This window comes from Trichosurus vulpecula, chromosome 7, assembly GCF_011100635.1.
Source record: "Trichosurus vulpecula isolate mTriVul1 chromosome 7, mTriVul1.pri, whole genome shotgun sequence".
Taxonomy (NCBI): Eukaryota; Metazoa; Chordata; class Mammalia; order Diprotodontia; family Phalangeridae; genus Trichosurus; species Trichosurus vulpecula.
Window position 1 is genome coordinate 61,782,707 of NC_050579.1, and position 24,366 is coordinate 61,807,072.

General features: G+C 42.6%; 2 protein-coding genes and 1 non-coding gene across 4 annotated transcripts in view; 1 reads left to right on the forward strand and 2 right to left on the reverse strand.

Annotated features, from left to right (window-relative positions):
* Positions 1-9,806, reverse strand: part of ELAPOR1 (endosome-lysosome associated apoptosis and autophagy regulator 1) — a 104,726-nt gene extending 94,920 nt beyond the window's left edge. Inside the window, exon 1 of the mRNA XM_036768058.1 lies at positions 9,424-9,806. Within this exon, the coding sequence (XP_036623953.1) occupies positions 9,424-9,576 (153 nt within the window). The 5' untranslated portion in view covers positions 9,577-9,806. The remainder of the gene's footprint in view (positions 1-9,423) is intronic.
* A 2,106-nt stretch (positions 9,807-11,912) lies between these two features.
* Positions 11,913-16,945, forward strand: C7H1orf194 (chromosome 7 C1orf194 homolog). Of its 2 annotated transcripts, XM_036768059.1 has the most exons (5): positions 11,913-11,990; positions 13,687-13,803; positions 14,503-14,618; positions 16,280-16,410; positions 16,875-16,945. In XM_036768059.1, exons 1-5 carry the CDS (start codon positions 11,913-11,915, stop codon positions 16,943-16,945), a joined length of 513 nt encoding a protein of 170 aa, XP_036623954.1. The 2 variants fall into 2 exon arrangements, with proteins under 2 accessions (XP_036623954.1, XP_036623955.1); XM_036768060.1 differs by lacking the exon at positions 13,687-13,803.
* A 3,638-nt stretch (positions 16,946-20,583) lies between these two features.
* LOC118858885 lies at positions 20,584-21,042 on the reverse strand. Its single transcript, XR_005011003.1, has one exon.
* Between the last annotated feature and the right edge of the window lie 3,324 nt (positions 21,043-24,366).

Consider the following 24,366-nt stretch of genomic DNA (forward strand, 5'->3'; position numbering starts at 1 on the left):
CGCAACCATGTTCCTTTTAGAAGGTACATTGACAAACTAGATTGTGTTCAGAGGATAATGACCAAGATGATGAAAGGACTCAAAACTACAGTACACAAAGATCAGTTGAAAGAACTGACGATGTTTAGCTTTGAGAAGGTTTAAGGGGGACATGCTACCTTCAAATATAGTTAAAGGCATAATATTTATTCTGCTTGGCCCCACAAGGAAGAATTAGGAACAAGGGGTGGAAGTTACAGGCAGGTAGATTTTTATTTTATAAACGAAAAACTTAGCTAATAATTAGAGCTCTCAAGTAGAATAGGCTGCTTTGGAAGGCAGTGAGATTCCTAACAGCAGTGGTCTTTAATCAGAGACTAGTAACCCCTTGTCGGGGTTGTTATAAACAGGACTCGTGCTCTGGGGAAGGCCTCGACTACAAGGACTTTGGGATCCCTTCCAAAGCCACAGTTCTATGATTCAATCTGTGATTCTGGGTTTAGTAACACAAGTCAAGCCAAAGATGATGGAAACCCCTTGAAAAAGCAATGACAACCTCAAAATAGGTTACAGACTGTGGCTTCCACATGGGGTTTTAAAAATGGAATACCCAGGAATTATGAAAAGGATTTTTCTTTTTAAAAGCTTTTCATCGCCTGCCAGATGGCCATAATCATCTGTTTCTATTTCTCTAGGACATAGGAGCACAGCTCTGGGACGAAACATGACAAATTGGGCAGCTTTCATCACCTGAGAGGTGAGAGTCCTGAATGAGAAAGACGCATGAGCCTACCTGCCTACTTCTCAGACCACCCTGATGGCTACATGCGGCGGAGGTGCCCATCAGGTCTGCCTACCCCTCCTACTGCTCCTCTTTGTCCCTGAGGCTGCATGATAGACTTAGATTTGGGTTTAAATGTTCCATTTACTTCAGCGTGTGTAACCTGAGTCCCAAAGCCTCTTGAGACAATCTTCTCCTCCTCTTGGTGGTGATGACTCACCTGTATGAGGAGTAAGGTGGAGTTGGCCAGAGTGGCAGAAAGGAGAGCTTCAGTCTCTTCAAGAGTCTCTACACATCACTTCATGTACTTCTAGCTTCAAGAGAGAAGATGGAAGATACCAATCTCGCTTCAGGTTGCTGAAGGAAAAGCCTCTAGGAAGAAGCCAACATGAGAGGCACTGACCATCCATCAGGTCCCCATCCCCAGGTTCCCAGGCTAGAAACTTCAAGGATCTTCCCCTTGGGCGATATCGAAGACGCTCTGTTTGTTGAGTTATCTTATTCCCAACGGGAGGCTCGCTCACTCTGTATTGTCTGGTGTGTATTCTCCTAGGTATACTTTTTTCTCTGATTTCTGTTTTGCTATGATTTAGATAAATGGGTTTCTTTGTGATTTTTAAATCTGTGTGTTCATCATGAAACTGGGTATTTGGTGAGAAGGGGGTCAAGCCTTGAATATAAAGCTTGGGGTCCTCCTTTCTCTAATAATAACCAGTGATCAAAAGTTCAATTGAACCTGAAAATCACATCCCATAGACTAACAATATTTAACAGAACAGATAGCTATAATTCTAGCCTGGTACCCCTACTCTGAGGAGAGAAAAATGGCCAGATTTCTGGCTCTAACCTCCTGCTTCCCCCACCTCCACCCCCACCACCTAAAGAGGAATTAAAATCCCTTGGAGATCAATAATCAATCAATAAACATTATTAAGTACCTACTATGTGCCAGGCACTCTGTTAAGCATTTCTGAGACATTTTGCTATTAGATCTCTATATGCCTGGGAAAATGACATCATTGCCTTAGAGATTCTCAGATGAAAGTGAAATCACCTGACCAACGAGATCGTGTTAGCATTTAGGAGGAAAAAGCAAAAGAGCCTACGCCCTCTACTGAAAGATTGGGGATGGGGCAATAAGTCTTATAGAAAGATGATAAGATTACCTCATTGTCAGATTTCCTTTTTAGAATGAGGTGTACAAGGATCAGGCCAGAGAAGGTCATTTAAGCTTTGTCTAACATGAAACATTAGTGAGCCAGCTTTGAGTGCAAAATTTAAAACTGCCGATATTCCAAAAAGCCCTAATACCAGGGCTCAATATTTCTTGGAAGCTGGTTCTTCAAATGTCCAAAGTTGTGTATTCTACTTATTTTTCCAAACTTTAACAGATGAGAAGAATGGTACTGAATCTGACTATGATTAGTTATTGGGGTAGCTAGGTGGATATAGCACCAGGCCTGGAGTCAGAATGACCTTGAGTTCAAATCTGGCCTCAGATGCCTACTAGCTGTGTGATCCGGGACAAGTCACTTAACCCCTTGCCTTAGGCCCTCATTTATAAAATGGGGACACACCAGAGAAGGAAATGGCAAACCACTCTAATATCTTTGCCAAGAAAACCCCATGGAGTTTGTCCATGGGATCACACAAAATCAGATACAACTGAACAACAACAAATTGTCATTAGTTAAAAATATATATATTGAATTAGTTATTAAACATATACAATTAATAGTTATTAAACTATTAATCATTTAAGTTACTAAAATAAAATCTAATCCAACAAACCAAGGCATCAAGATGTCCCCTAGATGACTAGGGTGGTTATTCCCACTCTCCATCCATTCTGTCAAGCTCCCCTCCCTTCACAATGTCCTCAATCCCCCAACCCCATTGGCATCACACAGAGTGCTAATAATAGCTAGAAGAAACTGCAAGCTCAGAAGGTCAACCATTCCCCACAGGCTTTGAGCCTTTGTCTGATTGTAGGAATTGTCCACCCTCCTGAGAACAGGTGATCCAGTCCAAGCTGATTACACTGTTTTGGTAATGAGGGGCACCTTAGCAAGGCATGTAGCTTTTGCTAACTAGTGACTAGTGGCACTATGGAAAAATAAAATTAGTTAGGAAATGAGACTGGACTGTTTTAGAATTAAATCTGAACTCAGCAGAATTAATATGTTATTTGTGCAGCCCCAGTTCCATGATATGGTGCCAACTTCACAAGGCGTCATCACACCGGTATAGAGGCAAGAGGACTAGATGACCTCTTGAGTTCCTTCCAGTCCCAAGATCATATAATTCTTTAGTTCCTTCCACCCCCATCAAATAAAATAAGCCAGTTACATAAACTGCTTTGTTGTTATTCAGTCATATCTGACTCTTCCTGACCCAGTGGACCATAGCATGCCAGGCCCTTCAACCTGAGGGGCTCATCTTTCAATGTCATCTCTTTTATCATTTTAGTACTGTCCATGGGGTTTTCTTGGCAAAGATATTGGAGTGGTTTGCCATTTCCTTCTCCAGTGGATCACCTTTTGTCAGAATTCTCCACTATGACCTGTCCAGCTTGGGGTGTAGCTCATGGTTTCACTGACCCACACAAGTCCTTCTGCCACGACATGGCAGTAATCCAGGAGAAACCTGAACAGTAATTCTATGTCAAATAAAGTAGAGAATTTTGATTTCCTCTCTGTAAAACACTTTCCCCAGAGAGATTAGTATATTTGCAACACTCAATTGAAATAACCCAAGGTCATAAGAAATAATTTCATATTTGCCATGTTAACATACTATTTTCTGAAAGTTAGAGGAAGACACATCTTCTGTATTAACCCTTCTTTCTACAGAGCTGGAACCACAAATAAGGAATAGAACTTGTACAAGACCTAGAAGGTGCCATGAATCAGGGAAACAGTCCACCCAAGACCTTTTAGTTTTCCTAGCTGGTATAAAAGTAGATCAGGAAGGAGAATTTAGAGCTGAAAAGTCATGTGTTTACATACCCTAACAAAGCTCCTCTTTATAACTTCCTAACATCTGTTAATGGCACGGTTAATTCTCCCACTTCCTCAGCCTTCGGAGTCCTGCTAGGCGACTCCTCCTTTACCTACTACATATAACCAGTCTTCAAATTCTACTGATCATTTTAATCAGAACCTTCAATCTTACTTCTTATACTCTAATTGAAGACCTTGCTCTCTCACTTTTAGACTCATAAGTGGTTAGCCATTTTCTAGTCCCTCTGATCCTCCTTGTTCCGTTCACTACAATAGTCCCACAGCACCACTTTGATCACATCATTCCTACGCTTGAAGACCTTCAATGGTTTCCACTGTCAGTTAAATAAAATGAAAACTACATTCAAAGACTTTCCCAATATGGCTCCAAACAACTTGTATAATTCCATTTTCTATTAAATCCTCTACGTGTATGTATGCTCCAGTCAAACTGGACTACCCAATGTTCCCTGCATTATACCTGAATTTTTCTCACCTGCATGCTTTTGCCTCATATAGTTTATCTAGATTTTAGCAAAGCCATTAATAAAATATTTCATATGATTCTTGTAGAAAAATATAGAGGGGTTTATGCTAGACAATAATACAATTGGATGAATCTGGAACTGATTAAATGATTGACTCAAAAGGTAGTCAACAATGTTTTTGTTCATTTAGAGGTCTTTAGTGCAGTGCCCTAGAGAGCTATGGTTGGTCTTTCGCTATCTAACTTTGATTAAAAGAACAACAACAAAAACAACCATAGATAGTATGTTAATCAAAGCTGGAAGAAATAGCCAAAACAATGGGGGATAGAATTAAGATTCAGAAAGATCTTTATAGGTTATAACACTGGGCCCAAATCAGTAAGATGAAATTTGAGGTGGATAAATCTAAATTTGGTTTCCAAACAAACAAGGCTCCACAAGTAAAATACAGGGCAAAACTGGCTAGATGGTAGTTTGTTTGGCAGAGATACGGGATTTTTTAGTGGACCACAAGTTCAATATAAGTCAACAATGCAGCACGGAAGTCCAAAAAGTTAATGCAACTTTGGGCCACATTGAGAGTTACTGCTTCTGAGTACGTCAGGAGGTGATAATTCTGCCTTACTCGGCCCTGGGAAGACTACATCTGGAATACTGTGTTTAGTTCTCAGCACCACATTTTAGGAAGGATGTTGATAAATTATAGGGCATCCGGCGGAGGGTAATCAGGATGAGGAATGACTTTCAGTTCATGTCACACGAGGATTGGCTGAAGGAAATGCTGAGTCCTGGGAAAGATTTCTTGCAGAAGGTGGGACTTCAGCTGATGCTTGAAGGAGTGACTACTACAAAGCAGATGTTCAAATATTTGTTGAGAAAAGGAACGAATAATGATAAAAAGTAATTGTTTCATAAGAATAGAAAATGACACAACCATGGTGAAGGTTAGCCATTTGATATTTTAAAGTTTGCTGCCTTTTTTTTTAATTGAACAGGGCTTACCCTGAAACAAACACCCACCTCTTTTAACATCAATATTCTTCCGGGAATGCTATCTGGTTGCAAATCATAGAACATTAAAGCGTCCGATGAGTCAAAATTTCAATGGAGAGGTACATGGTGGGCATATAAACAATGGCTAGCTGGTTGCAAATAAGAAATGGGTCAAAGACATATTTCCAAGAGATACAACAGGAAAATAAGGCCAGTCATGTATCAAAGGGTAAAGGATAACAGTTAGGCAGCCCAAATAGGGCACTATAACCCATTGAATATTAAAGACCTTGAGGAAGGCTCCTAGCACATCAGGTGAGCCTCCTATGGAGCCCAAATAGGGCACTATAACCCATTGAATATTAAAAGACCTTGAGGAAGGCTCCTAGCACATTGGGTGAGCCTCCTATGGAGCCCAAATAGGGCACTATAACCCATTGAATATTCAAAGACCTTGAGGAAGGCTCCTAGCACATCGGGTAGGCCTCCTATGGAGCCCAAATAGGGCACTATAACCCATGGAATATTCAAAGGCCTTGAGGAAGGCTCCTAGCACATCGGGTAGGCCTCCCATGGAGCCCAAATAGGGCACTATAACCCATTGAATATTCAAAGGCCTTGAGGAAGGCTCCTAGCACATCGGGTAGGCCTCCTATGGAGGATTTATTAGAGAACATAGACGAGAGTCAGCCAGGATGCAGTGTGGAAAGGTTGCAGTGTGCACCACTGAAAAGAGCACCATGTCAGTAAGACCATTGATATGTGAAAGTACTAAGGAAGTACTGGGTATAACTTGGAGCTAGTGAGGGTTCTTCAGGTCCAGCATTTAGCTAAAATTCAGTTTTGTGTATTAGAAATCTTTTTTTTCCTAGAAGCTTTTCCTCTTCAATCAAACTAGGGGGTTCCTTTAAAAAGAGATAAGGGAGCCACACATCTGGCATCCGTAGCTCGTGGATTCTGAACAAAGAAGTTTAGATCAAAGGCATTTTTTCTGCTCCTATATTCTTTAATGGAGATATGCCGCTATCGCAAGAAATATTCTATCAGGAATCAGTCAGCACTGAGCCAGCACTAGCTCAGGGGCCATAAAATGATTAATTAAAAACAAATATCCAAACAGGATGTTTCATTTTGCTATTGACACAGAGTGACTCTGACCATGGTAAATCTAGGAACAGACCTGTCAAGCCTCAGCACACATTTAAGAGTTAAGAACTCACACTCATCTTGTCACCCCTGCCCCAACTAACCAAGTGATCCAGTGTTCCTTCTGCCTCATTAGATCCCGAGGGGATTGCCCTGGCTCTCAGGAGCCAAGGAAACGTCACCAGCAATTGTCAGAAGGGTTAGAAGCAATTAGAATGCCACTAAAAAGGACTTGCCTCATTCAATGATTTCAAGACACAAATGCAAATGCATATGGAGTGTTTCCAGCATTGTGCAAATGCTGGCTTGTTATTAAATGCTATTGTTCTGTTTGGGTCTGTAGTCCTTGGCCAAAAAAATATTCCCTATCATAAAATGCCTAGGGCTGCATTCTCAGTATGGGTTTATTAGAAGTCCTAATGAAGATCTTAAAACTGAAATGGTCTTTAGCCAAACTAGAGGTGAATTTTCCCTCTCTAAGTTTATGTTATGGATATGGTTTAGGAATCTGGAATCCTTCAGGGTCTAGTTCAAACCCCCCAAATTAAGACTATCAATGAAGTGAATTTATTTCCTTCTTTGGAGATGAATTCTGAGAGTCTCAGGTGATTTGTTGGTCTTTGTTTGGAGAGGGTGTGTGCAAACAATGCTGTGCTGGCTACCAGCTCCAGTAGCCTGTCTCACAAGCTCACAGGACTACACCATGGTCTAGTCACAAGACTAGACTATGGTCTAACACAACCTAGGGGAAAGAAAACTAGATGGCTTCAAGAATATGGGGGGGAAAGTCTAAATTCATATAGCAAAAGATTCCCTATAGTTTATTGTATTTATAATAGTGAGGACATGTGTTTAGACAGATCTTACTAATTTAAAGGTAAAAGTTTATGTTCCCAAATATCAATTTCCTCCCCACAGCAAGATGAAATAATTTGTTGTTAAACTTTTCCCATTTTCTCCTAGTTTACAAAAATTCTAATGGGAATTGTTAATTCAGCATTAGAACTCTAGTCTTCCATGCCAGAGCCCCCAGGTTTGATTTCCAGCTAAAAGAATTTGTCTGTGCTGGTTGGCTAAATTGGTTAGCATACAGCGCTACTAAGGCTGAAGTTGGGCATCTGATCTCTACGGGCCAAGAAACTCTTAAGACACATGCTGTAGGTCTCTAGATGTACCTTGTCAGAGTATGATAGCTGACTGAAATCCATGATCATAACTAAAAAAGAAAATCAAATCCTATATCATACTGATGAAGTGTTAGTAGTATCATCTTCAAGTATCAGTCGGTCAAAAACAATTTTTAAGTGCTTACTATGTGCCTGACACTGTGCTAGCTAAGTGCAGAGGGTACAAAGAGAGGCAAAAGCATGGTCCCTTCTTTCAAGAAGCATACATCCTAATGGGGAAGACGATATGTAAATAACTAGGCACATAATAGATACATACAAAATGGACAGAAGGACAGAATCTCAGAGAAGGCACTAGCCTCAGGGAGAACAGAAAAAGAGCTGCAGAAGGTTGAATTTGAGGTACTCAATTTGAAAACTGAGTGAATCTAAGGGAAATGAGGCAGAAGTGAGGGGACACAGCATGAGAGACAGCTAGTGCAAAAGCACAGGGACAGGAGCTGGAGCATCTTACAAGAGGAATACCTAATAGGGCAGAATAGGTGGATTGTGGAAATGGTGGAGGTGAATAAAGTGTAAAATGACTGGAAAGGTAGAAAAGAGCCAGGTTATCAAGAGCTTTAAATGCCAAACAGATAGTTTACATTGGATCCTGAGGATAATTAAATATGTGAAGGACAGCACATTCATTCATTTAAAAATTCATCTCAAACTCCTCAACTATCTCTTCATGGCCAGGCCAGCAGACTTACAAGCTACCAAGAGATGGAATGAAACCCCAAAGTGTCCTCCTTTTGTCTATCCGACAATCACTGGCAAGCGAAAAAAGTTTCATAAAATGGGATGTCAAATTTGGGATTTGCAATCTTTTTTTTGCAATTTGGAACCTGACCTGTCTTGAAATAGTTAACATTTCACAGAGATTACAGAGTAGTCTATTATGTCTTCCCTAATGCTGTAACTACTCAAATACTAACTGTGCCATATGGTTAGGAAAAGTTACTCAGAGAAGAACCAAAATCATCCTGTCATTTCACTATTGTAGAAACTCAAGAAGTTTTGCTACTTCTAACACCATTCACTATTCCTATACAAAAAAAAAAAAAGTATTTCAAGAGTTAATCGATCAAGAGGCACTCACTAAATTGTAAATTGTGCTACCAACATTTCAGAAACGTTTGGAAAATCTGGCTTTTAGGCAAGTTCAGATATCCAGAAAAGGTGTAGGGATTGACTGAGGAGAAAATACTGGAAGAACTCAAAGAACTACCTGAAAGGAGATAGTATGCTAGCCAGATGCAAAACAAAGTACGGTTTCTCCCTTTAAGAGCTACAGAGAGAAAAGATCTTGGTCCATTTCCCAGCCTGAAAAGTTACTAGATTTAATCCTGGTGGAAGAGTGATTGGGGGGGGGGGGTACTTAGCTGTCCTTTCTCTTCCCTCCACCCCAGTTCTTCCCTTGAAAATGTAAGCTGGTCAACTAGTTCACTCTGCCTTCTTCCTTCCACTTTCCTAATTCAATTCTTCTTCCACTTCTTCCCTCTTCTTTCTGAGGCTCCACCATATTTTTTAGCCTTTGTTTTGAACCACTTTGATTATTTTCCCCTACTTTCCAGATGAAGGACATTCCCTCCTTCCAGTCAGTCTCTCCTGTTCCAGTGGCCCAGGCTCCTCTACTGAGCAACTGACGAGGTGAGGTTGGGCACTCAAAGGGTGAAGATGTTCTATTTCCTAAGACCTCTAGGGGTTTGACATTTCTATGACGCCACGATCTGTCCCACCTTCCCTCTCTCCCCCCAGGAACCCAAACTCTTTGGGCCTGTCTGAAAGTGACTGGTGCCTTGGCCCCAAGAAGTCTCCACCTGACTCTTTCTCTCTGGCTAAGGGGAGGGGGGAGGCGATGGTACCTCTTTGCAGGCGTGAAGCTCGGTTCCCTGAGCCACCTGGAAAGCAGCGCCAGCCCAGAGCAGCAGCAGCAGCAGTAAGAATACAGTGGGAGGCCTCTCAGTTCTGTCCCAGTCTCTGGCAGAAGGATGGAGGCTGCTCCCAGCTCTAGCCATAGCGGTGCCAGGAGAGAGAGAGCAGCCTCAGGTGCTGCTGCCGCCACCGCTTCTGCTGGCAGAAGGAAGCAGAACCGGGAGGGAGGCACAAGGGGGGAGGATGCAAGGGGTTGGGCTCGCCTCAGTCACCTCCCTGCCGCTAGCCCAGGGCCGCCCATCCTCCTCCTCCCACCTTCCCCTTCTCCTCCTTCTTCTGCCGTCGCCCTGGCAACCGCCTCCTCCTCCCTTCCGCGCGGGTGGGGAAGGGACCACGCGCGATGCCTTTGCCGCTCACCTGCCTGTCGCCATGGCAGCAGCAGCCGCTGAAGCTGCCGCCCAGGCAAGCGCGCCGCGTGGGAGGGCGCGCGCTGGAAGGCTGCAAACGGCTTAACAGACAGGGAAACTGCTCATGTAAATGGAGCTTGAGATATTAAAAAAAATTCTACTGGCTCTTGGTCCAGTTGCATCAGTATTTTTGTTTTGTTTTTGTTTTTTAATCGAGGCTCCTTGCGTAATGTATTTCTATTAGGGAGCTGCTTCTCAAAGTCTTTCCTTCACTCCAAAGACAGACTCTCTTTTGATTAGGAGATATACTTGTTAACTGGTGCTAGGTCAGGCTTGTATTGTCTAATTCACCAGAGTTTAAGAAGTGTTTGGAGAGAAAAAGGGGAGAAGTAAGGGGCACCATTTGCGAAGCAGCTGGTGTAGAGGATGGAGAGCCGACCTTGGCGTCCAGCAAACAGACTGAAGTCCAGTCTGTGACACACGTGGTTTTGTGACTGTCTCTCCCAGCTCCAGAAAACTCTGTGACTAGGAGTTACAAGGCACCTGCTGATCAACCTTAGTAGAGAGAATTTCTTTGCTGGGAGCTTCCCATACCAACAATAATAACACTTATATAAGTGGTTTACATATAATTATCCCATTTGTGAAATCACAGGTCCATTTCCAGCGGTCCCTCTACTTCCAAAATAAAGGATGCTTTCCAATGGGAATAAATAGCTCTGCCCGCAGGGGAACAAGAGTACAAGGGTAGGAGTCCGGAGACCTCGAGGGAGAGACAGGAGGCAGCATGTGCCAGGCTAGTCAAACTACCACAACCACCTTGACTACTATCTTCTCTCCTATCCTAATGGAGACAACCCAGGTCTCTGAATCCAACCAAGAGCCTTGGGAATAGTACTGCTTCCAGCTCGATGCCCAGGGTCATCATCCTGGGAAGCAACCCTTGTGAAGACGCATCCTGGCAGCTCCTCATGCAGTTCTTGTCTCCAAAGTCTTTGGCATGGTCCAATGGTTCAACATTAGAAACTTATGATTTTATCAGTAGAAATGACATTAAAGAAGGGGCATTGCTATCTGCTTTGCTGATAAACTCTAACGGACCAAGGGACCTTTTCCATCCGACTTTCAGCTGAAACATTTCATGTGTTGCCTACTCCATGAGAATGTTACTTCCTGGAGGGCAGAGCCTGTCTTACTTTTCTATTTGTATCCCCTGCGTTTAGAATGTTTTATTCATTTATTCATCTGAATCGTGGCTCTGATATTCACCATGTGACCATAGGCAAGTCAATTAACCTAGCTGAGTCTCAGTTCCCCCGTGCCCATTTGGGAATAAAAATAGTTGCGATGGCCATCTCACAGAGCTACTTTGCTAATCCTACAACGCTAAAGAAACTCAAGTAACTATGTCGAATTCTCCAATAGTTTTGCCAAGGGCAGAAATGTCGTTTTCTACTACATGGGGAAAGCAATTTTCCACACCATCTTTCACGACTTTTTTTTTTCCCAAAGCAGAAATCTCAAGACGTGCATTGTCTGTCTCCACGTAGGCAAGTTCTCTCCTGCAGACTTCTGGAAAGCTGTGGGTTTCCTTTGCGACACCGTTCAGTAATCCAGTGCAGAGAATTGAGCGTGGGACCTGGAGTCAGGAACACCCGAGTTCAAATCTAGCCTCAGACACTGAACTAGCGGTGTGACCCCAGGCAAATCACTTAGTCCTGTTTGCCTCAGTTTCCTCATCTATAAAATGAGCTAGAGAAGGCTACGGCAAACCACTCCAGTATTTTTGCCCAGAAAACCTCAAATGGGGTCACGAAGAGTCGGACACTATTGAAAAAAGACTGAACAACCACCACCCTAACCCACCCACCCCCACCTTGCAAAGTCTTTCTGGCAGCGATGTGTCGTCACTGAGGTGAGCTCGAATCCCGCCGCTAGGGGCCTCCCTAGTCACAGAGGAGACGGGGTGTCGCCTAGCAACCTGGGCGTGGGATTCCAAACAAGCTACCCCCGAACTCTCCATTTCCTAGGGTTGCTGGTTCTGCGCGCTTTGACAGAGTTCGCTTCACACTATGCCGGCTACTCGAGACCCCTTACAAAGCCCCAAGTTCAAGAGTGAAGATACATACGTGGGCAAAAGGGACTCCCAGGTATATCACCAGGGATCTGGGAGGGGGCTTCATTTGCTTTCTTCGAGGCAGAGAGACATAGGGGTGAAAGAAGATATGGAGAAAGAACACAAGATTTCGAATCTGAAGACGGGTTCGAGTCCTTGCTTAGACAGTAGACCTGCTGTATAACATCAGGACAGCCATAAACTCCTTGGCCTAGAGGGCTTAGCTGTCCTGTGAGGAAGCTATCAAGGCTTTTGGAAATTGATGGGTTCTTGGGGTGGCCTGGAGATGTGCTCCTAGGTAGCAAAAGGTCTTAGTACCCCAAAGTGAGCAAGATTCAGTTTAAAGCAATTAACTTCCGTTTTCCTAAGGCTCTCCTATCTCAGTATCCTACCACTTCAGCCTTGAGTCATTTGGAGTGAATGGTGGGGTGGTGTAAAATGATGTGCTCTAAAATAGGGTAAGAGAGGCATACATTTATTTTCAATACCATTCCTCAATCCTTCCAAACTCCTGGATTTTTAAAATGTTATAGCAACAACAAATATATGTCAAAGCCCTTAATTTTTCATAGGACTTTGCAAAGATTTTTCTTTTGCATTTTCTCATGCACTCTACTATATTAAATATTTGTATATTTCTTTTTCCTTTTCCATCAGACCCTGAGATCCTTGAGAATGTAACAGTGTCTGTCTGCATCCTCAGCCCTAGAACAATGTTTCGAATAGAGTAGCCAATTTGAATTAGAAGTAAGCCCAACTATATGCAAGGCACTATTTGGGAATTTAAATAATTTTTCTTATTTAAGTGACTTGGATGCTTAAAGTGGAGGATAAGAAAAATTAGAGTAATTGCTACTCTATACCAAAAAAAAAACAACAAAACCAAGAGCTTTATTCTTTGTTTCCTAATGCTTGTAGGGCACATACTTCACAATCACAAACTTTTGCTCTAGAGAGGTAAGAAGCAGGCATTGAAATAACTGCATGACCATGTGGTATACTTAGTTTTAATGTGATTATATTAGCTTCAATAAGATAATGGGGTTTTAAAACCTGTATTTAGGGTATTAGTTATGTTTTGATGCTTCCATAAGTTTTTTTTCTTTCCTATCCCATGAGATATTTTTATTCCCCATGATATCTCTACATCATGGCACTGGTTGACCAACACCATCAATTAAAAATTTTTTCCTTCCTTTGTCTCTGTGACAAATTATCCTGATTTCCCTGATTCTTTTACCACTTCTTGTTTGGTCTTCCAACTTCTGCATGAATTTCTCCCTTTCTATCTTTGCTTTTTTCTTTTTTCATTTCTCCTTTCTTTGAGAAAGCTCAAATACTCTCATGGTTTCAATTATCACCTTTTTGCAGCTGAATCCTAAATCTGCATCTCCAGACACTCTCTTCCAAACTCTAGACCAGAATCTATATCACGCTACTAAGGCATTTACACTTGGATACTGTCACTCCAAATCCCAACCTCTCTAACTTGAAACTCACCTTACTGCCAAACAAGCATCTCCTCTTGACTTCCCTATTTCATTGTATGATAACCATCATTCTGCCAGTTATCAAGACTTGAAACATTCAAGGGTCAAGATTCTGGGGACAACTGTCATCCCCTATCTAACTCTAGAGATGGAGCTTCTCGATGCAGAGGAACAAGTGGATAGCTGTCATGAAGACCACCAGGACATAGCCCTCTGGTGGCTGTGATTTGTGTTTTACAGAAAGCTCCCTACACCAGCCCAACCCATATCATCCAGCAGCAGGATCCTTGGAGCCGGCTCCATGCAACTACCACACTTGCCAGTATCAGGCGGGATATATATTTCTATGACCCAGAGGTACAGAGAACTAAGAATCTATTTCTTCCTGTCCTGGAACCATTAGAACAATTTTTAAAGAAATATAGTCAGACTTTGACCTTTTGGAAGGTCTGTCCTTCCTCTCTATAATCTGAAGATCTATCGAAAAAGTAATCCAGAAGTCTCCTGCCCCACTCCCCACCCCATTCTTAGGTTTCTGGAAAAAGAATCACCAAAAGTAAATTCTGTTCTTGGCTCTGGTTCACCCTGAGCAAGTCACCGTCCCTCTGTGGACTTCCCACCTTCCACTGGCTAAAATGCAAGACAAGTCTAACCATGGGATGGATTGATATAGATCTCACGTAATACAAGTCAATTATAAAATCCTTTGGCGGGGGGTCTTTATTAGAAAGGGAGTAGGGTTTAGACTCATCTAAATCAGAAAATCAAACCCGGTAATATTTAAAGTATGATTGTTAAGCATTGAGGAGTGCCTCTTATGTAGGAGGTCCTAAAAGTCTTAGTGCAGTTTTAATCTATTAAAACTCGAAGCAACATCTTTTAAGCTATTAGAACTTGAAACAGCACTGAGGTTTTTGGGACACTTTGTATAAGGACTTGCTGCTGGATCTCAGCCCAAGCAGAGTCTCTACTAAGCTCTTTGGGGGAGGTGTGAAGGAGTAGAGCTAGCAAGAGCAAAAGGCCTATAAATGACTGTCCTGCTGGCCTCCACTGCAGATCCCCTTGGATGACTTGGATTTCCGAATAACATCCTTGTACAACCACCATACTGGATTGTTTCAGGATAAGGCACAGGCGCTAGTCCATCAGGAGAGCATTAATGATACCCATGGGTAAGTGAACTAGACAGGGAATTCTAATAAGAGCAGTCAGTAACTTAAGGGGAAACGTTTGGCTCCAAGCTTCTTTGCTTAATCTACCTACCACCTTCTAGCTTCAATATCACAGTATAATTATGCCAAGGATTATGGCAGGAAGGATCTGACTTCTTCAGTCTAGGGAACTCCTGGCAGATTGCAACCCTTCTATCACTTAGTAGATAAATCCTGACTAAAGCCTAGGATCACACTAAGTATCATAAAGAGAATTTGAACCTAGGACATTCTGACTCGAAGTCTAGTAGTCTTATCCACTAGGTCACACTGTTTCTGCAACAGGATCACAAAAGGTAAATTAATGTTTGAAAAACTTTAATATTCTAATTTGCATATATACATATATATACACAAATATATTTTGTATGTGTACATTTATTATTTGTGTGTATACACACCCTGGTATAAACTTTTCTTTTTTTCAATAAATGTCTAAATGGACAGAAATCCCTCTGTGCTCTCCCTTGCTAAACATCCCTATACACCAGTCTTCTCTAGCTGCTCAGCAGAAATGCCCTTGGAATCAATTCCAATCAATTTACACAGTTTTTCTGCATCAGTTGGGACACATAAGCTTAAGATACAGAGGACTGAAAATGACTTTTCTCTAGCTTTGGGCTGGCCTAGTCTGAATAAATAATGATAATCTCATTTATACAGACCTTTAACATTTTAAAGCACATTTCTCACAACAATCACCCTGTAAAAGGTAGTACAGGTAGTATTATTCCCATTTTACAGATTAGGAAACTAAGACTTTAAGAGGCTAGCCTAAGGTCAATGGGCAAAATTATTTTTAAAAATGTTTAATCTGCAATTCAATTAAAAGAACTACTATGTAAGGCTTAGGCTCTGAGGATACAAAAATAGAATTGAAAATGTCCTTGCCCTCATGATAAGACTGAGTAACTTAGATTCTACTGGAAAGAGACCTTAGCAGGGGAGAGGAATGTGTAGGTGTTAATCATGTCAGAGCTGGGGTTTGAACTCAGGTCTCCTGACATCAAAGCCAAAGTCCTTTCCACAATACTGAGACTATTAGTATTAACCCCAAAAGAAAATTAAGATTTAGACCCACAGGATTTGAATCCAGGTCTTTCTGACTTCAAGTCCTGCTTTATCCATTATGCCTTATTTCCTCCTCCACTTACTCATTGAATGAACCGAGCCAGTCAGAGGTTCATGAGATCACAGGTTTGGAGAGGGAAAGGAACTGACAGGTCACCGAATCCAATGCCCTCATTTTACAAGTGGGAAAACCAACGCCTACGAAAGATAGATAATTTGTCTAGGATCACAGTTGGTGTCTTAGATAGCATTGAAAACTACTCCACCCTGCCTCTCAGTTCCTCATATTCCTCATGTGGGCAGGAGGATGAAAATCCTTGCACTGTCTACTTCACAGGATCAAGTGAGAAAACATATACGAAAATGCTTTATAACCTTGAAGGTGCTATACAAATATGAGTTTTTAATCACAATTTAAAGTGACTTTGAAGTTAAAAAAAAAGACTTTAACCACATGAACCTTGAGCTTCTGGAAAGCTATTGTTACAGGTCAGCTTTGGAATTTTGCTCTATTTGACCCTCCCCTGCCTTCTTTCCTTGGTTTGTTCCAGAGCTATCAAACTTCAGTACCCAGATGAGATCCTGCCTCCTCCTCCCCCACCTCCCATTACTACTCGAGCAATGATGAGACACTGGGTCAGCCCCAAGAAGGAGTCAATCCACAGTGTCCAAGGGACCATAGGTGAGGCTGGTTGATAACTGGGAAGGCGGATGTGGAGAGTGTTTTTCTTTTGAAAAGGCACATAAGCCATATGCGTGCCTTATTGAAAACAGTGATGGACATATCTAGAGAGCTAGGTAGTGTCTGGTGGTGCCACCTACTGGCGAAAATCAGGTCTGGGGAGCATATGGGTTGGCTCAACCTAGCCCGAGACAAATGGCTACACAGAAAATTAACCTTAAAGGAAGTTCCCAGGAGTCATGGGCTCAGTATGAGAACTGAAAGCCAGCAGTCACTACTTTTACAGCAGGAGAAAGTTTTACTCATGCAAAGCACTGCTATACCTTTACATGGCTGCTTCCTGAAGCATGAAATAGGAGTCTCCTTCAACAATGCATAGAGGCTTCAGAGGTGACAGGGGTTCTCAGAGAGAGCAACTGACCTGAGCATCACAGCTTCCTAACTTGTGTCTCATTTCTCTGCAGTGGCCCCTCACAACGCAGCCACCAATGGTGGCTTCTCCCGCAAGAACGACGGTGGCTTCTTCTCCACCTAGTCTTACTATTGCCCACATGAGTAACCCAAGCAGAGGCTCTGCCACTCACCTCCATTAAATGAATGTGTGTTCAGATGAAACCTTTGAAGGTATCTGATGTTTCCCAGGCAGGATTGGGAAAGCTTACCATCGGGATACCTGCAAAATGTGGGAAACCTTCCCCAGAGTCAAAAACAAACCCAAGCTAGAATTCTCAGTATTGAGGAAAAAAACAAACCCATGGATTTGGAATGGAAGAGTTAGGGTTTGGGTGGGGAGTAGCTTGTAAATTAGGTGCAGCTAGGTGGCACCATGGATAGAATGCTGGGCCTCAAGTCAAAAAGACTCACTTCCTGAATTCAAATCTGGCTTCATACATTTATCAGCTGTCTGACCCTGGGCAAGTCACTTAACCCTGTTTGCCTGAGTTTCCTCTTCTGTAAAATGAGCTGGAGAAGGAAATGGCAAAACCACTCCAGGATCTTTCCCAAGAAAACCCCAAACGGGGTCGTGAAGAATTGGAAATGACTGAACAGCAAGCTTGTCACTTCTTTTTGTAGCTCTGGACACCCACTCCCATCATGTCTTCTTAAACATAACCTCCAAGAGTCCACAATATTTCTGCCCCTGACATGTTACACTGGGGATTTCTTTGGGGACCTGGGGAAGCACCCTTTGGTGCAATTCTGTTGGTCTTATCTTCCAGTTAGGGTTTCAAGCCTAAGGTTCTGGGCTGTTTCTTTTCCACCTTCTCCTACCACAATTTCCTTAACCCAAAGCCAAATTTCCCTTGAGTCTAGTTTATGTAATATGAAATATTAACACTAGTAATTTATTAGAGAAGCAATGCCCTCCAATATGTAACATTGTCCAATTCTTGGACTGACATCTCTTGGATCTATGTGCTATTTGAATAATTGAGAGAAAACCTAGTGGACTGATGAGTCAGAGATGGGAGCCTGTTGTGTAGTGCGCTTACATAATAAGGGATTGGTGAAAGAATAGACAGCTCAGAACAAGCTACAGAAAGTGAAATCAGCTCATCCTTGTGTCGTTTAGTTGTATAAATTACTTGGGGCTCTAGTTAGGAGGGCAATTCCTTGAACTGCTGCCAATCTCTTATGTCTGTGGTTTAGTATAATCAGAACATTCAAACTGGAGTCAAGGAGATTCAGTTTACTCTAAAATCCAGAACTACAAAAATTTTGGTTTCTAGGTCATCATAGTAGCTAGCAATTTCATCCTGACACCTGGCATTTTTCTACCAGAAAAGTAACACCAGGGAGGCTGACTTTACATTCTATCTCTGCTTCCGGCCCACAGGAAAGGGAAGGAATTTGACTTAATGGTTAAGAAAAGTTATGTAAAGACAAAGACTCGTAAAAGTCAAATTTAAAGGTAGAAAACAGAGATAAACATTAAGGGAAAGGAGACAGGACTTGAGAGATCACAGGGACAGATGAAACTGGGGATGGAGGCAAGATTTGGTATCTTTTTATTGGGTACCAATGGTAGTTCAATTTGAAAGCCATTTAAGTATAGCTGTTTTTTAGGGTTTTACAAAACTTAGGTGGTCTTTCTATATATACCCTTTCATTGATGATCTCCATTTCCAGTCCATGGTTACTTCCTCCATTCACATGACTCCTAATGTTCTCCCACTCCCCTAGTCCCCGTCTCCCCAACCTCTTTCCACTAGTCGCACATTTCTAGCTGACTACTGGTTATCTCTGTCCAAGCACCTGAAATTGAACATATCTAAAACTGAACTAGTAACCTCATCCTCAATCCCCTAAATCTGCCTCCCTCAGATCTAATTTATGTCAGTCACCTAGGCGTATAACCCTGGAGCCACATTTGATCCACCTCTCTCCTTACTCCCCAGTCAAATCAGATCATTTCTATCCTTGCAAATTTCTTTCATATCCAGTCCTCTTCCATTCCCACTGAAGTCACCTAGCTCAGGCATTTATCTTCTTTCAACTAATTTAACAGCTCCCCAATTGGATTTCCTGCTTCCAATCTGTCCTTCCCAAACCATCTTCCACATTCCTCCTGAATAATCTTCATTGTACCTGATCATGCCACTCTACTCAGAAACCTTTACTGGCTCCTCACTGCCTCCGTAATAAAGCAAACGTCTGACTCGGATATTCAAGGCCTCCCATAACCTGACTACAGTTTAACCATCCATCTTTATTTCAATACTATTCTTCTTCACATAATCCATGTTGTTCCAACCACACTGGTGTGTTTTCTGGCCCTTATTTTCACCCTGTCCTTCCTTCCCAATTTCCATGTCTTTCTCTACAACTTCCTCTCTACCTAGAATGAGCTTCACACAGATCTGTTTTTCTAGGCCCAAATCAGATACTACTTCTCTGGGATGCTTTGCTCCTCCAGATGAAAGTCATCTTTCTCTGAAATTCCTTTTTGAGCCCTACCTCCACTACTCCTTTGCAAATTCCTCTCCCCTTCGTATCAGTTGTGTACTTCACCCTCCATTACACTGTGAATTCCTTGAAAATCAGTCACATTTCCCTACTCCATGCATTTGCACTATTCCCCATTCTTGGCATGCTCTCCTGCCTCATTTTAGCCTCTTAACTTTCTTTCAAGACTCAATTTAAATTATACCTTCTGTAGGCTTTTCCCAGTTTACCAGCTTCCCCCAGAATCTTCTGAGATTTCCTTTCACCCACTCCATATATATCTTGTTTTCAAGTATTTACATGTTGTCACTCCCATTAGAATGTGAGGTCCTTGTAAGCAAGAATGTTGCTTTCTTTATAACCTTGGCACCTAGTACCTGGGATTAAACTGAAAATAAATGCTTAGTGAGCTGACTAGTTTAAAGGCCTTCAAATTCTAATTCTACCCTACCTTTTTAGAGCTAATAAATTGTACTCTCTTAACTGCTATTGTCTCCCCTCCCTCCATATATATATATATATATACATGCATATGTAATAAATATGTGCATACATATATAGTATATGTACATCTGTATGTAAGTATATGCATATATATATATTTACATATATAATAGTGTGGGAGAGACATACTTATTTATGTGGGCACATACCCTTTCCTCCATATAATGTGAGCTTTCCCACAGACACTTTCCTATTTATCCTGTATCCTGGCACATTATAGTGGACAATTGATAGATGGCTGACTGATAATCCATTATTATTGATGGCTATCAAAAAGCACTGTACCTGTCAAAAGGAAGCCAGATCTAAAGCTCTAAGAAATTTCAGGGGTCATTTAGGCTAAACCCCTCATTTTATAGCTGAGGAAATGGAGGCCCCTAGAGATTGTGACTTGCCTATGGTCAAGTAACCAATTGGTGATAGTTTGAATTGCAAGGCTGGTCCTCCAACTTCATCCAGCACTCCCAGCTGAATTGTATTTATTTATTCTTTAACGTGAAAAGGAGATCTTCAAGTTTAAGAGAGGATGGCCACCAACCACTATCCAAATTCTCATTTCGCAGAGGAGGCCAGTGTCTGGGAGAGGCAGACCTGGCAGTGACTCGTAGGACTCGGGCGCCGCTCCTCCCCGTGCCAGCCAGTTAGGGGGATACCCGCCGGGCCCGCGGGGGCTCCTCAGGCGGGGGGGGGGGGGGGGAGGAGGGGGAAGGGCGGCTGGCTCGCTCAGATCAGAATCGCCTCGATACTCAGGGGCAGGGGCGAGCCCCGCCTCATCTATCTGATCAACTCATCATTTCTGAGCGCCCGGCCCGGGCCGGCCCGCGGAGGGGTTGGCTCGGGAGGCCGGGGGCGGCCGCCGCCTGTTCGTATAGGCCTCGCCGCACAGCGCCCCTGCCAAAGCCGGCCGGGGCTTCGCGGGAGGGGAGCTTCTCATCTCGGGCCGGGCCGGCGAGGCTGGAGCGCGGCCCGATCAAATAAGATCAGAGTGTAGGGGGGGAGGGGCTCAGTAAGGGCCGGCTCGGCACGCGGGCACACGCTCGCCTTGCACGCACGCACCCTGGCCTTGTGTACGTACGTACACGTACACACACACACACTCTCGCCTTCCACGCGTCCTGGCACGCGCGCACACACGCACACACACACACACACACACACACACACACACACACACACACACACACACACTCGCCTTCCACGCGTCCTGGCACGTTAAACTCGGCCCCCTCACGCACGTCAAACACCCCGCGTACAGACACCTTACCGCTACCTAGAGCAAGCTCCCGCCTATGAAACCTTACCCCTTCCGGCAGCGCCTTTTATAGCTTCTTCGCTTTTCCGCCCCGCCCTCCCGTCTCAAGGGATTATGGGAGCAACCATAGAGCTCTTGCCGGATGGAGCGTCTTCCAGCCTTCAGCCGGCGCTGCCCCTGGCGTTGAAGGAGGGGAACCAGCCGGGCTGGTAAGTGATAAGGAGGCCTGGTTCCCTACAGAAAACTTCCACATCCCAGGGAAAGAGGAAAATAATGAATTCTTTATAAATGTTTTGAAATCGAATAACAACATATAGCGCTACAGGCTTTACAAAGAGCTCCCTTCACAACAATCCTGCGAGATAGGTTATCTTTGGCCAGGAACTGCGACAGCTTTGGTGTAGGGAACTCCTGGTATGGAAACTGCCTCCACCAATACTCTGAGCAGCTTATTGTGGGTAGATTTGACACTGAGAGGTTCAGTGACTGGCCTAGGAGTATACAACTAGTAGTACTCAGAACCTGAGCCCAGATCTTGCTTACTCCAAAGCCTGCCCTCTATCCATCGTGCCCCTGCTGCTTCTCTGTGAGATAGGTACTGAGATTGTTGTACCGTTTTACAGATGAGGCACCTCATCTGACACAGAGAGATGAGATGTGTCCTGCCCAGGATCATACAACTAATAAATATCAAAGTCATAATTTGAATCTCTGCCTTTCCTGACTACACTATCCACTGTTCTATTTACTAAAGTGCACTGGGGAAGTTAAGTCAACTGCTATCATTCATCTTTTTCTGAGGATATCTTCTCTATTTAGAGTAGATGTTTCTGATTTAGACCATAAATTCACTGAAGATAGATTGTCACGTTCCTCTTTATATGTCCAGTGCTTTACCTATAGAAGGTGAATATTCAGGGATGTATTCGTTGATATTGATGGGGTCCCTGAAGCAGCCTTCAGTTGTTCTCCACCCCCTGAATTCTTTAATGTAATAATTGTGACAACTCAGAAAAATCCAAGCATCAGATCTGAGATGTCACTTCTGAGCGGTTTTAAAAATGTATGTTTCTTATGAACTGATACAAAGTAACAAAAAATTATACACAATGATTACAATGTAAATGGAAACAAATGAAACTGAAGGATTCAAAATGGTAATGACCAAGCTTAGCTCCAAAGAAGAAAGAGAAGACACCTGTCTCTGACCCACTTCTTTGAGGAGGTGGGAGGCCATGGCTGTGGAACATTGCATATGCCACCAGGCTTTCTAGATATGTTGGTTAGTTTTATGAACTTTGGGTTTTTGTTGTTGTTGTTTTGTCACAGGAATGGCTTGATAGGAGGGGAACCCCCCATTGGGATGACAGAAAAGTCATCAATAAAAATAAGTTTTTTAAAGATACATGCCTTTACACTCCCACCTTTTCCTTGCAGAGGTAGGGAATTGTGGTGGTGAGACATTGGGTACAACATCAGATGTTTTCAATATGTTGCTTAATTTTGAAAATGTTTTTCTCTTATTATTTATTATAAGGAACAAAAGGCAGCATGTAGAGCAGAACCAGGAAAACTTGGGTTCGAGTCCTATCTCTGACACATACTGACTGTGTGGTCCTATTCAAGTCATTTAACTTCTCAATGCTTAGGCAACTGTCTAAAAGGTACCTACCTGTACTGGTAAAGGGATTTTCCTCACTTAGGAATTCCTTAGATATGGATGAAATCACAGAAAGAGTCCCTATCTCCTCTTATAAGGTATGGTGCTCTGGGAGGGGGAAGAATACATTGGGAGATGTAGGTGATGTAAAACCAAAAGATACCATTAAAATTTTGTTTTTTTAAAAGATGCTGTTTCCATAGATCAATTTCATTTGTGAAATGTGGATAATGTTAGCATTATCTGCCTTAATGGGCTTGTTAGGAAATTGTTTTGTAAATCTTAAAAACACTATGCAAAAGTGCATCATCATCATCACCACTATTATTATTAATTGGTGGCATCCTTAGTCAAATATAAATATAGCATCAGCTCCCAGCCCTCAAATGAAGAAGGCAAATTAATTTTGTTAAGGGAAAAATTGAAAGTTTTTTAAATGCTTTAATCCAAGGTCACAAAACTAGACAGGGCTAATCTCTGACAAGATGGGATACAAAGTACAAAATTTGCCAGAGGGTCTCTGCTTTCCACCATCATTATCCTCTTTCCCCCTGGCTAATCCAAGCTCCCCAACACTAAAACACTCTTCCTCACCATCGGAATGTTCCTGTGGTACTCCCGAAAGGCTTTGCTAGGTGACTGGCTAACTAAGGGAATAAAGTGACTTTTTTCCATGGTATCATAATTTTAAAACAAAGTTTTATAAATGCCTTTTGCTATTACATCATTTCTGGGTATACCCTTTCCCCCTGTCCCAATCCCTCAAGCATGGAGTCCTCCCTCACAGCAAAGCAAAACAGTTAAAGAAAACCAATTGGTATGTGGGATAGTATCTGGAAATGTATATGCAACATTTTACACCCAGGGTCTTCCAATGTCTTTGCCTAGATCCTTTTCTCTATTATTTTATATTACTTTCTTATCTATTATTTTCCTTATCTATTCCTGATCTATTATTTTCTGTTATGATATATTTTATTATCACTATCTATTATTTTAAATTACTATATATTTTATATTACTGTTGTCATTGTATGTCTGTTCTCCTGGTTCCCATGCTTTGCCGCTGTTCAGTCATTTTTTCAGTTGTGTCCAACTCTCCGTGACCCCATTTGGGATCTTTTGGCAGAGGTACTGCAGCTCATTTTACAGATGAGGAGACTGAGGCAAACAAGGTCAAGTGACTTGCCCAGGGTGTCTGAGGCCCAGCATTCCATCCACTGTACCACCTGATAAACCGGTTCAAAGTAGGGATAATAAGTTACTGTACATAGAGTACTGAATTTCGGAGTCAGGAGACCTGGGGCATGTTTTACCCACTAGCTTTATAGCTATGGTAGCACATAACTTACTTAGCTCTAATGAGAATGATAGCATTTGCACCGCCTACCTTGCAGGGTTCTAGTAAGGAAAATTCTTTGTAAACCATAAAGGGCAATTTAAATATCTTGGCCAGATTTCCAGATGGAAACACACTACCTCCTACCTCAGCAGGCTTCCAGAGGCCACCAGACCATGCTTGTGCTTACCATGAAGTGGGGTGCCAAGGCAGGGCCCTAGGACGCATCAATTCTTGCCTTCTTCCTGGGTTCCT